This window comes from Plectropomus leopardus, chromosome 1 (genome assembly GCF_026936395.1).
Source record: "Plectropomus leopardus strain MGB_pleo_1.0 chromosome 1, ASM2693639v1, whole genome shotgun sequence".
NCBI classification, from domain to species: Eukaryota; Metazoa; Chordata; class Actinopteri; order Perciformes; family Serranidae; genus Plectropomus; species Plectropomus leopardus.
The window spans coordinates 43178575-43191522 of record NC_142176.1 but is presented as its reverse complement, the minus strand read 5'-3'; the positions used below and the strand labels follow the sequence as shown (position 1 = coordinate 43191522).

The following is a 12948-nucleotide window of genomic DNA, read 5'->3' as shown; positions in this document are numbered from 1 at the left end:
GTCATATCACACAACCGTACCTTACATTTGCATCTGATTATTTTGGTGTAAGGAGGACACACAAGAACTTTGTTGAGTCTAAATACTTTGTTATAACATGAACTAGCTTTGAATTTGAACAAGTTTTGCTTAATTCTGAGTACATTATTCAAAGAAAGTACATTATATTAATATTAACTTACCACAAAAATAGAAACCACTGTACATTGCAATTCAATATGTTTTTCTCTGTATGCAAATAAGTTGGCATAAATATTTTCTGTTGTTTTACCTTTAATGCAGCATAATGAAGCAAAGCAGGTTCAATAAAACACACTGAAGGCTCTGGTGAAACATTAATTGTAAATCTCCATAAAACATACATGCATGTAAATGCACAATTCAGACACACGCTCACACAAACACATATCAGTGTGTACATATATACACATATGCATACATATACGGTGAGAGTCATGGGAGTGTTACCACCTGCAACCTGCTGATAATGAAGCTGTATTTCAGACACCTAAAGGCAGCCATCTGTGCTGGGGCTCTCCCTGCTGCCAGCACTAACCCGACCACACACACAAACACACACACTCACACACACACACATACAGAGCACACTTTAGGATGTTCCGCGTCAATAACATGACACTTTCATTACAACACAACATGGACATTATACACACACACACATTCACGCACACACACACACACACACACACACACACACACACACACACACACACACACACACATTTTCCCATTACAGCTTATAGACAAATAAAAATAAATGATGCCACTGTCTCTCTGGCATAGTTGGCCTCAGAGAATACTCCAGGATTTTGTGGATATTGACCTGTTTGAGTGATCTGTGCGTCTCAGGTATATCAGTAAATCAGGCAAATTAGGGGTTCTTACTTTATATTTCATTTTATGTGGCTGAGGGAGACGGCTTATTCTTCAAGCCACTGAAAAGACAACAACCACATACTCATCCGTTTCGACCAGGGCTGGGTATTGTCAAGAACCTCACAGTTCAATTCAGTTTTGATTCTTTGTGTCACGATTCAATTTGATTTCAATTCAAATTGAATATATTAAATATATTAAATAAAAATTTTAACTAAAATAAATTTGGAGTACAGTAAAGTGCACAGTTTTGCCTGAGCTGAACTTCACAAAAGGAATAAACATTTATGCAGGATTTGTCAACCTGCATTTGTTTGTGATCCACAGCTTTAGCGTTAACAACGGGTTGTAAAACATCTGTGTGGTGTCAGCTCAAATGGTTACGTAGGTTCGTCGTATTGTTGCAGTGTTTTAACACTGACTCACAAGGCTCACACACAACGTAACTACTATCGACTTTGTGTATCCAAACGTCAGCTTTTAATGTTGTCGGCGCTGATTTTAACACACAGTTATCTCAAGCCACTGTCGCCATTTTAATGAAAAAACAACAGACGTTGTTTGGTGGTCAAATGGGGCCTCTGAACAATGTCAATCACACTCCAGCGGCACTCACACTGCCCCCACGGGAGCGTGGCGTCATTACAACAGAAATAATCGATTTCAGGATTTTATGAATTGATATTGAATTGGCAAAAAACATATTGCAATGCATTGATAAATCGATTTTTTTACCCAGCCCTAGTTTCGACCAACCATTGTTCGCTTTGCTAAATGGCGGCTGTGGCTCAGACGTAGAGCGGGTCGTCTTATAACTGGAAGGTCAGCGGTTCGATCCCCAGCTCCTCTGGACAACATGTCAAAGTATCCTTGGTCAAGATACTGAACCCCAAATTGCTCCTGATGCTGCGTCATCAGAGTGTGAGTGTGTGTGAATGATTACTGAGTAGCAGGTGGCACCTTGTATGGTAGCCTCGGCCACCAGTGTGTGAATGTGTGTGTGAATGGGTGAATGTGACATGTAGTGTTAAAGCGCTTTGTGTGGTCAATAAGACTTGAAAAGCGCTATACAAGTATAGTCCATTTACTATTTGCAGCACTGATACTGTGATCCTATACAAAGCAGCTGAGTTTTGCCGAAGGACACCTCAGGGATTGACCAGGCCAACAGGAACAGCTTTAAAACCAATTTTACATAAGAATCAAAAAAATGAAATTAACTGAAATTACACCACCCGGGCATCACGTGATGCCACTGACTTACAATATGAAAGAGACAACAGTAAGTCGGTGTAGGGATGTACGATAATATCAGCACATCATTGGTATTGGATAATATTGGCAAAACATTAACCCGAGTTGAGGCCCATCCATCCATCCATCCATTTTCTTCCACTTATCCGGGGTCGGGTCGCGGGGGCAGCAGCCTAAGCAGGGAAACCCCCCGGCCACTTCGTCCAGCTCTTCCCGGGGGACCCCGAGGCATTCCCAGGCCAGCTGTGAGACATAGTCTCTCCAGCGTGTCCTGGGTCTTCCCCGGGGCCTCCTACCTGTGGGACGTGCCCTGAACACCTCACCAGGGAGGCGTCCTGGAGGCATCCTAATTAGATGCCCGAGCCACCTCATCTGGCTCTTCTCAACGCGGAGGAGCAGCGGCTCTACTCCGAGCTCCTCCCGGATGACCGAGCTTCTCACCCTATCTCTAAGGGAGAGCCCAGCCACCCTACGGAGGAAACTCATTTCGGCCGCTTGTACCCGCGATCTTGTTCTTTCGGTCACTACCCAAAGCTCGTGACCATAGGTGAGGGTACGAAGATCGACCGGTAAATCGAGAGCTTTGCCTTTTGGCTCAGCTCCCTCTTCACCACGACAGACCGGTGCAGAGTCCGCATTACTGCAGACGCTGCACCAATCCGCCTGTCGATCTCCCGTTCCATCCTTCCCTCACTCGTGAACAAGACCCCGAGGTACTTAAACTCCTCCACTTGGGGCAGGACTTCATCCCCGATCCGGAGGGGGCACGCCACCCTTTTCCGGCTGAGAACCATGGTCTCGGATTTGGAGGTGCTGATTCTCATCCCAGCCGCTTCACACTCGGCTGCGAACCGATCCAGTGAGAGCTGAAGGTCGCGGCCCGATGAAGCCAGCAGGACCACATCATCTGCAAAGAGCAGGGACCCAATCCTGAGGTCACCAAACCGGACCCCCTCAACACCCTGACTGCGCCTAGAAATTCTGTCCATAAAAGTTATGAACAGAATCGGTGACAAAGGGCAGCCCTGGCGGAGTCCGAAGTTGAGGCATTTTTCTTATTTTGCACAATAAATGAATATTACATACACTGAAAAGCATTTTTTTCACAGCTCTATCTACTGATGAGTCATCACCATGAGACTATGAATATTATGATGCTAATTCCACTACAGGATGATCACTAATATAATATTACTAATGTCACTAATATCACTAATCACTAATATACGCATGGGACTCTTATCAACACCTACAATATTTGCACGTAACATCATATGCTATTATAGAGTGCATTCAGTAATTTTACGTCTATCACTATTGTTATATAATATGCTATTGTTACCATTATTGCTGTGCATCTCTCCCCCTCTCTCTTTCTCTCTCTCTTTCTCTTTCCTCCTTGTCATCACTGTAATTTAATTGTTATTTATGACATCTGTTGCACGTCTGTCCATCCTGGAAGAGGGATCTCTCCTCAGTCGCTCTTCCTGAGGTTTCTACCATTTTAACCTCCCGTTACAGGGTTTTTTTGGGGGAGTTTTCCTTAGACGATGTGAGGGTCTAAGGGCAGAGGGATGTCATATGCTGTAAAGCCCTCTGAGGCAAACTGTGCTTTGTAATAACCCAAACCCTTTATAAATAAAATTGAATTGAACTGAATTAAAATTAGGCTGTAAAGAAAGCGGATATATGGATATTGATTATGGGCAAAAAAGCAGCTATATATCGGCATATCGGATAATGGCAAAAAAATCCTATCATGCATCCCTAGAGGAGGGGATACATGTTTTTAACAGTTCAACATTTCAAAACTCTTGAAAATCTGCACAATTTGATAAGTGGAGGAGTGCTAGTGGAGTTAGTGGAGTGCTAAATTGGAAGTCAGCCACTTGGCCGCCTTAAGGCTCTGGTAGACTTGCTCTATGGGCCCCACAATGAGGAAGATCTGGGTAATTTTTTATAACCGTGGAAAAATTGTTTGTTTTTTTTTACTTTGCACCACTGAGCAACTTTCATGGTTACAAGGTTTCGGCAGTATACCAGGGTATTTAAAAATCCTGAAGGTATGTTTTTTTTTAATACTGTCATAAATACAGACGCTCCTCTTTCTGTTAAACTGTTGTATGTAGTGCACAGCATGCACCACCAGAGCTCAGTGGCCAGTCTCTTCTGATGAAACAGGCAGCTGAGCTGAAAGACACACTCACACACTTACACTGACATATACCATATACCCCAATGAAATTTCAAGAAAGTATGCAGGTATGAAATATTGCATATCACCCGAGCCTACTGTGTATCCACAACATGTAAAACATCAATCAGGGGTCTCAAGCAAATCTGACTGAGAAGAGAAAACAGAGAGAGGACAAGAAGAGTTAAAGATTGGTCGCTGCAGTCTTGCAGTGATCACCAAGTGGCCATTGTTGCAGGAGGAGAGATGAAACCATGACAACGCTCCGTGCTGTTGGCCAACACTTGGAAAATAAATGTTGTATGGAGCCTGGGGAAGCAGTGTACAAAAAAGTACTTCAAACCCACACTCTACATACACACATGTATAGAGACACACTGACTAATTGTTCAGAATCAGCACAGCCTCTCTCCATTCAGCCTCGACCACCAAACACACCATGAAGCTATTGTTCCAACTGTAGACTCCTAACAGGGAGCAGAGAAGAAAGAGAGGGAATCTTAAAGAACAGGTGAACCACTGTGCTCAAAGCTAATGCTGAGCTGCAGCCATTTTGCATCTCCTCAGTTTTCTTTGGTTTTGTGGTGAAAAACAGTTTTTATTTAATATAATATTGTATTAGTTGGAATTACAGTTGATGCAATTATACTGCAACTGCTGCGCTCCTTTGCATATTTATAACTGTATTCAAATCAGTATATCTGGTTTATGTCTAACATCGGAAGAACAAGAACCATTAGTCCACTCCCTCAGAGATCACTTGTTTCACACACACACACACACACACACACACACACACACACATACAGAAACAAAGAGCGTGGGCTTGCCCTGCACTTGTGGAGGAGGTTTAATGATATATGGGCTTCCCTGTCTGCCAGCTCAGCTCCAGAGCCTTCAATTCATACCCACAGCCTTCAACAAGCAAAAGAGCACTCTTTTTTAGCCTGCACTAAAGCCGTCTGAACACTAGGGCTGGGTATTGTCAAGAACCTCACAATTCAATTCAATTTCGATTGTTTGGGTCGCGATGCGATACAATTTCAATTCGATTCAATATTGATCCAGTTGCTTCGATATCAGTTATCAGATTCAGTTATGTGTGTTGATGTCAGAAATACCCAGATAGAACGCTGCAGGCACAATTGACATGAGCTCCAAACGTGAGCCCCCCTAATACATTTTGAACATATGTGGAACACAGCAGGACAGCCACCACATTAAAGACTGACGTGATCACAAAGCCGTGCTTGTCATTTACAACAGGCATCACTGTTTGTACTGTGCTGCAACTGCTACATAGGAAAGCAATAAAAGAAGAACAGACTGTGTGTGTTTACAGGACAGAAACTTTTCCTACAAGAAACGCAAAGTGGTGGATGTGTGGACCTTTACTCCACCTCTGATGCAGTTACTACAAGGAGGAACAAAGCAAATGATCTGTGTCTCTTTGAGTCTAATGCACACTTCTGCAGTTTTATTCCCTCTGCTAAATGGAAGCATTGTGTAATTAATACAGGAGCAATTCAGTCTGTTACAGTCCAACTCTACCATCCACATAATTGGTTGGTTATGAATTATTCACCCGATAAGGGAACAGAACAGCAAATAGTTTCTACCTGGTGCTGGAGGGAGACACCTTGACCATCTCTGGCTGCATGTGACCACAGATGGTTGGGTCAGGCCTAAGCCACTAAACAACAGGCTATACCACATAGTGACCCACATAGTCTACGATACTCAATAGTGATTGAACAGACATCAACACTCCTTGCGGTCCTAAAGAACCATTCTGTTTTCCATGTTTTTAAAGTTTTCATAAAGCACCATTGTGTTGTACAGTGTGTTTACTCTAATGCATTACTAAACTGACCTTTCAGCTTTTAAACTTTTACAGAAACCATCTAGTACCCCATTAATACCAACATGGAACTGATTCTTCTGGTTCCTCTGGTTCCTACTTCTAGTTTTGAACCATTCAGATCATTTCAACTAAAAATAAATTGGTTCAGGACCTGAAAAGTTGGTTCCCAGGTAAAACCAAAAGAAGCAGGTTTTCTTTGACCTGAGCAAACTGCACGACATCTGTGGACGTGTCATATTTTGTAGGCTGGAAAGAGGATGGAGAGTGAAACTACAGAGTCGTCAGTTGGTCTGTGCTTGATTTTTAGATTAAAAAAACATATCGGTATAAAAAGAACAAAAGTTTGTGATCCATCATCTTGTTGCATAGTGCAATGACCTCCATTGATGATGCATCCTTAATTAATGACTATGATCCAAACTGGTGGAAACCAGGCTAGTTCGCTGGATAGAACCAAGGTTGCAAGAGTCCCAAAAGGAACCAGTTCAAGAAGCAGAGCTAATTTGGTAGAAAAAAGTATAATAGCCCTTTTTAGTGCAGGAAATTTAAAGGAAAAGCTGGAATCAATACCTTAATATTAAAAATGCATTATATATGTCACTGCGTAAACAATTTGGAGATATAAGTGTCACTTGTATGAAAAACCTACAAAGAGTCAAAAAATGCATTATGGAGCTTAATAATGAGTTTCAGCACATTGTTTAGCTAACCAGTCCATAACTCTACTGTTTTGGTTCACTCTCAGCTCTAAGTGCCATTTTGGGAAACCGCAGAGAGATGTGTTTGGAGATAAAGCCCTGCAGTGGCTTAAATAGGGGATTTATTAATTGATTAGCAATTAATTAAAATAATTAATTAATTAATTAATTAATCAATACCAAAATATGTAACTATAACTCATAATGCAAAATTATGACTCAGAAACATGTATTGGTATAAAGATGAAGTGGAGTAATGGGACTCAACTTCGGCTATCAGGAACAATAAGTTTACATTAAAAATTAGAGTTTAAAACTTCGCAGCACTACCCATTAAAATAGAAAGGCTGATAGCCCATTTTGCCTTATAAATTAATCTAGTCTCATAATTTGAAGTTTGCTACAGAGTTCTTTTTCCAGGTGTACAGGGACCTGACATTATACACACACACATCACAAGATCAAGTGTCTTTATAAATGAAAGCTTTATTAAACTACACAGCAAAACTACTCCTAAAACCACAAATGAAAGAGTTTAAGAATAAGTAGGGATAAATGATGAAACAGTGAATACAGCAAAGACACCAAGTGAATAAAATGACTAAAGGAACAACAAACTCATAAATGAAGCAACAATAAAAATGAGGAGATGAAAACTAGTGAGGAACTGAATTAGATGTGACATCTGGACTTGATCGGGTGCACTGAAATAGTGCAAGATGATCAAGCAGATGAAAAGTTAAGATTAAAGAAAACACAATGTCAAGCATCGATCAACAGCAGATCAACCTTTTGCCTCTCTGCTCTTTTGCCTTACACTCCTCCCTTCTATCACTTCTACTGTTTTAACCGTCTAGATCTAATTTCTTCCTAAAGTGTTAGGAAGGCTAATTAAGATACAGATAGAGGAGATGCATATGAAAATGCAAGTCTGTACTAAGAGTCTTTCCATTCAGTGTGTAGCACGCTGCTGGCAGGGGGTTACTTAAGGTCACACCCCTCCACACACACACACACACACACACACACACACACACACACACACACATACACACACACACAGGCACAGCTTGTGTTTATGCGTTTGGCCTCAAAGTCAGCAGGTAAGCAAAGTTCCAGTTCTGTAGGTATGAGACCTCCACACAACATTTCAAAGTACGTTTTACTTTGAATACAAAAATCTGTTAATGTGATCCTCTCTTACAGTCTGGAGATGTGCGGGCATGTCACCTGTTGGTTGTGGAACAAAGACATAAATTGTCTGTTTCTATGATGTAGGGATCTCCTGATGTCTCCTTGAGTCTTTGCAGGAGCTCAGTTGCCCCAAATGAGTCGTGAGTTAACTCAAACTGTCGGTCTGGCAATAAAATCTGTCGTAATTTAGTTCTGCTTACAAGAGTCATAAGTTCAACACAGTAGTTAGGTCCATTAGCTGACCCTGAGGTTCATCTAAGGAATCTCCAAAAGAAGTTTCAGTTTTGGGCAGGCATTTGAATATCTCCTTATCAAGAGTTGTCTTCAACATCCACTGCAGCCCTAAAACTCCACCAGGGTTTCTCACACATTTGTTCACTTGTGGCGGCTCACAACAAAATGGACTGTTCACTAAAAGCACTATTAATATTAGTGCTGGGCACAGATTAATTTTTTTAATCTAGATTAATCTCACTGCAATCCTGTAGTTAATCTAGATTAATCTAGATTAAAATTATAGATTTGAATTTTGCCAAAGACATTCAAAATAATATCTATCTATCTAAATGATGAAAATGCATCACAAAATGCTTGAGAAAGCTGTTCTACTATAATATTTGGTAAAGAAAAATAATGTTCCATAAGATTTACTTTGGTGTTTAACTTTTTTTTATTTTGTTAAACACAGACATTAAGGAACACAGGTTCTGTCTCCATGTGGAAAAAGCTTTTTCCTGCTAACTGGAATGAACAGCAGAGGGCGCAGCCTCTGATAACATGACCCTAACTGAACTGTGGGCCTACATTAGAGGTCATGAAGAAGACCATTAACAGTCAGCAGCTTTGTGACACGGCTTGAGCCAATCACTCCAGTCACTCAGGCAGACCAGCTTCCGCCTTGTTCACGCCCCCTCCGCGTAATTCGACCAGGTATACATCCGCGCTTAAACAACAAAGTGAAATTGGTGCCTTGCTCACTGTATAGACCCAACTTAGTGAATAGTTTATCGCGCGATAATTTCCTTATCGCGCGATAAGAATCCCGCGTTAACGCAGCACGTTAACGCCGTTAACGGCCCAGCACTAATTAATATATATATATACTTTGTCTGTCTGCTGTTTGGTGTTGAGCAGCTACTTTACAGTGGATCCAACGCATGAACAATTTGGTTTCACTTAATATGCCTGAAGTTCTGCTGCCCCATTTGTGCCCAGAGTATGCTCTGGGAGTGTGGTGCACAGTATATATATACTGTGCACCACTAAATTGTGAACTAGCTGCTCAACACCAAACAGCAGACAGACAAAGTAGGAGACTAGCCGGTGAACATACTCAGGAATTTAGCAGAGAATTAAAGACTGTTATGGACTACACTGGAGCTTAAAAAAAGAGCAAATATAGGAATTATACAGCAGGCAAAAATGTGAAATAAAGAATGCTATGCATACAGTAAAGCAAATGTAAATAACAACAAAGTAGTTTGACAAGCTTAAACCATTCTGGGCCACCAACCAACCAATCGACTTGCAGCAGTTTCCTGAATTCTGCATCAGCGCTCTCTTCTAGCTCAGTAACAGCATCAGAGCCATTTTCTCTAATGTCTTTATTACAACTATGTCTTTTGATATCCTACCAAACAGCAAATGAAAATAATGAAGTCACTCCTGATGTAATGAAATATACCCAAAATGTTCAGCTTACCAAATGCAATGGAAAGACAAGGAAGAGTTTGGTACCGTCACATGGTTTTTAAAAGTCATAGAAAGCCTCTATCTGATCTTGTGACAATATTCTGAAATTTCACCTTCAGTGATATTTTAAATTTGAAAAGTTGTCCTTAGTGCTGGTTGTTTATTGGTCCTGTTGGATTTTTTAAAAAAAATACAAAGTCATGATGTAACGTTTTCCGTTGCTACGTCACATACACACCTTGACATGGTTTTTCACACCTGAATGGATACAGCACAATGATACATAGTGCTGTGATGTCTATCTGTTATGTTGACTTTGGCTAATATTAACACAACTAAACAGCACCAACCTGCAGCCTCTAAAATGAGCATAAAGTTCAGTCAAAACCTCTATAATAGTCCCAACAAAAACCCCAAAGCCAAAATGAAATACTGAGATGACTTTTTGGGTTGGTTCCATTTTACATACAGCCAGTGATAAAGATCAACTTGATACAGAAACAAATACTGGCATACTGTACATACATACTGTACAGCAGGGCCTATTACAAAATATCATCCAGCCTGCCATCTTAACCCGTCCAGGAAGAGTCCAGACATGAACTCAGCACACTGCACCATTAAAACAAATATGCAGAATGTACATGTGTAATGTTGCAGCTGCAGAGTGAGTGTGTGTGTGTGTGTGTGTGTGTGTGTGCGCGCGCAGCGACCGGACAGTGCAGCATCACTGCTCTACCTCTTCTGCAGAGAGCAGCCTCAGCAATTGGATGCTATAAAGGAATTAGAGACAAGAAAAATCACAAGGGCCCATTATCACCAAGCTCTCTCTGCCTGACAACAAGGATTAAAGGCACACCACACTACCACCACCATCTTCATCATCATCATCACCATCATCACTGTCATCATGATCATGAAAAGCAGCATCTCTCCCTGCATTCAGCAAAGCCGCGTCCACTACAAACATCCGCACTTAAAATGCATTTCTCCGCTTTCCATTTCCCACAGCGACACATTAAGAGCACGCAAATACAAAAAAGGGAAAAAAAAGCTGCAACCCAACATGATGTCAGCGAGTCAGGTGCCGTGATGCTGAGAGTCCTGACAACATCATCCGCATCTGGAGCCTTTCAGAGGAGCTTTCACTAACCTGTCTGTCCTTTGCCCAGCGTCTTCTCCAAGCGGTACGGTCCCACATAGTTGGCGTAATGCCCGCTGTCCTTTCCAGACGACATTTTTTGGCGTGAAATGACTCACAGGGAGTAATCTTTCTTGCGGGTGTCCGTGTGGGACGCGCTTGTGGAGAGAAAAGCGCAAATCCGCGGCGCAGTTCGAGTTCGCCTCGGTCGGCGTTCCTGTCTTTTTGGCAGCTGGTCGCTGCAATATGCGTGCGCGTATGTGTGTGCGTGTGTGTGTGCGTGTGTGTGTGTGTGTGTGTGTGTGTGTGTGTGTGTGTGTGTGTGTGTGTGCGTGAGTGTGCGCGCGCGCGCGCGTGCGTATGTCTCCACGTCCCGTTGCTCGCAGTCCTCCGCGGATTGGGTTCTCAGTGCGGCTCAGATTGCGAGTTTGAACCTGGGTGTCATGGTGTTGGTGCCGGAGGAGCGGTGCACTGTAGCCCCGTTGGGTGTGATCTGATGATGGGACAGCATCTAATGCTGCTGCTGCCGCTCAGGCAGCCTGCGTCAGTCTCAGGCGATGTCAACACACAATTCCGGTTGCACCTTTCAAAATAAAGGAGGTCTTTCAGGAGGTTAACGATTATTCTGCCTCCTCATTTCTTGGTTTTTAAAATGGTTGGATTTAACAAATAAAAAATCATGGAAAAAAAGATCTTTAAGTTGTGTTTGTTCAAACATGAGTCAACAACTTAAAATGTTAAAATTTAGCAAACCATAAGCAAAACAAACAAAGTCCTAAAATGTGAAAAGTTGTAAACATTTTTAAACAAATGTAACACATGTATTTGCTATGTTACTGAAAGGATTAATCAATTATCAAAACAATTCCCCTAATTAAATAAATGCTGCAGCTCCAGTATTTACAATAACTTCTGACTTTTAAGGAATGAAAATATTGTATACTGAAAACATTGTTTTCTACATCTCGCTCTGTAAATTCCACAGTGGTGTTTTAAATATTACACAAAGTAATTTGCCATTTTTATATTTGAATTAGTGATTGTTGTAAAAAAAAAACAAAAAAAAAAAACTGCGCTCTTACTTTGAAGGAAAATTCTTCTACTTTCCGTTGACATTCCTGCTTGATGCAGCTGCTTTGATTAGGGAACACGCATGCGCACTCTCTTGCATCGCAGGGGTTGGTGATTGAATCTCGGGTTGAGGTGACAGTGGGAGATGAGACGCTGCCACTGTTCGAATCTGTTCCTTTTAAATCTATAAATAGAATAAAACAGAGTGCAAAATACAACACATTAAAGGCCACAGAGACCCAGAAATTTCCCAGGATGCAATGAGGAGACACTGTGCTATTACAGTAGATCCATGGGGCTATCTCTGTTCTCACATTAGCAGAAGAAAATGGAAAAATGTCAAATTATAAGCACATTTCTAATTTCTTGATTGATTTTGAAATTTTTGCGAATGTTATCCATTTAACCAGACTTTAAATTATTAAGCCAAATAACAATGAAAATTCATTATTTGTCACTATGTGAGTATGTGTGTGTGTGTGTGTGTGTGTGTGTGTGTGTGTGTGTGTGTGTGTATTCAAAATGGGGGGGGGTAAACATGTTACACACTGGGACACAACGACCATCTATCTGTCTCATCACTCCCTCACAACAAAAGCCTTTTGACCCTGCATACTCAGTGGCAGATGGCCCCCACCACACACACACCTCCTCCCTCTCCTCCTTCTGCCTCCCTCTTTTTTTATCTACCCCCCTCCTCATCCACCTTCCCAACCACCCTCCTGTCAAATCCATGTCCCTAACAAAGACGGGGGGGGGGGGGGGCCCCATTTTACCATGTTAGACCAGAGCACCATGCATTCCCCCAAATTACTTCCTGTTAATTAATGTGACACCCCCTCCATCAGCTACGCAGGAGGGGTTGTGACCCCATCCACAGATCAATGATGAGCTCTCGCTTAGATTTATGTCACCGTGTTTCCTCTCCAGCCTGAAGTCTGCT

At 41.8% G+C, this 12948-nt stretch overlaps 1 protein-coding gene across 13 annotated transcripts in view; it reads right to left on the bottom strand.

Annotated features, from left to right (window-relative positions):
- The window catches only part of LOC121942092 (serine/threonine-protein kinase BRSK2-like), a 229041-nt gene extending 217554 nt beyond the window's left edge, over positions 1-11487 (bottom strand). For all 13 annotated transcript variants that reach the window (XM_088081516.1, XM_088081531.1, XM_088081569.1 and 10 more), the window contains exon 1: positions 10947-11487. In XM_088081516.1, the coding sequence (XP_087937642.1) occupies positions 10947-11031 (85 nt within the window). In that variant the 5' untranslated portion in view covers positions 11032-11487. The remainder of the gene's footprint in view (positions 1-10946) is intronic.
- Positions 11488-12948: the final 1461 nt, after the last annotated feature.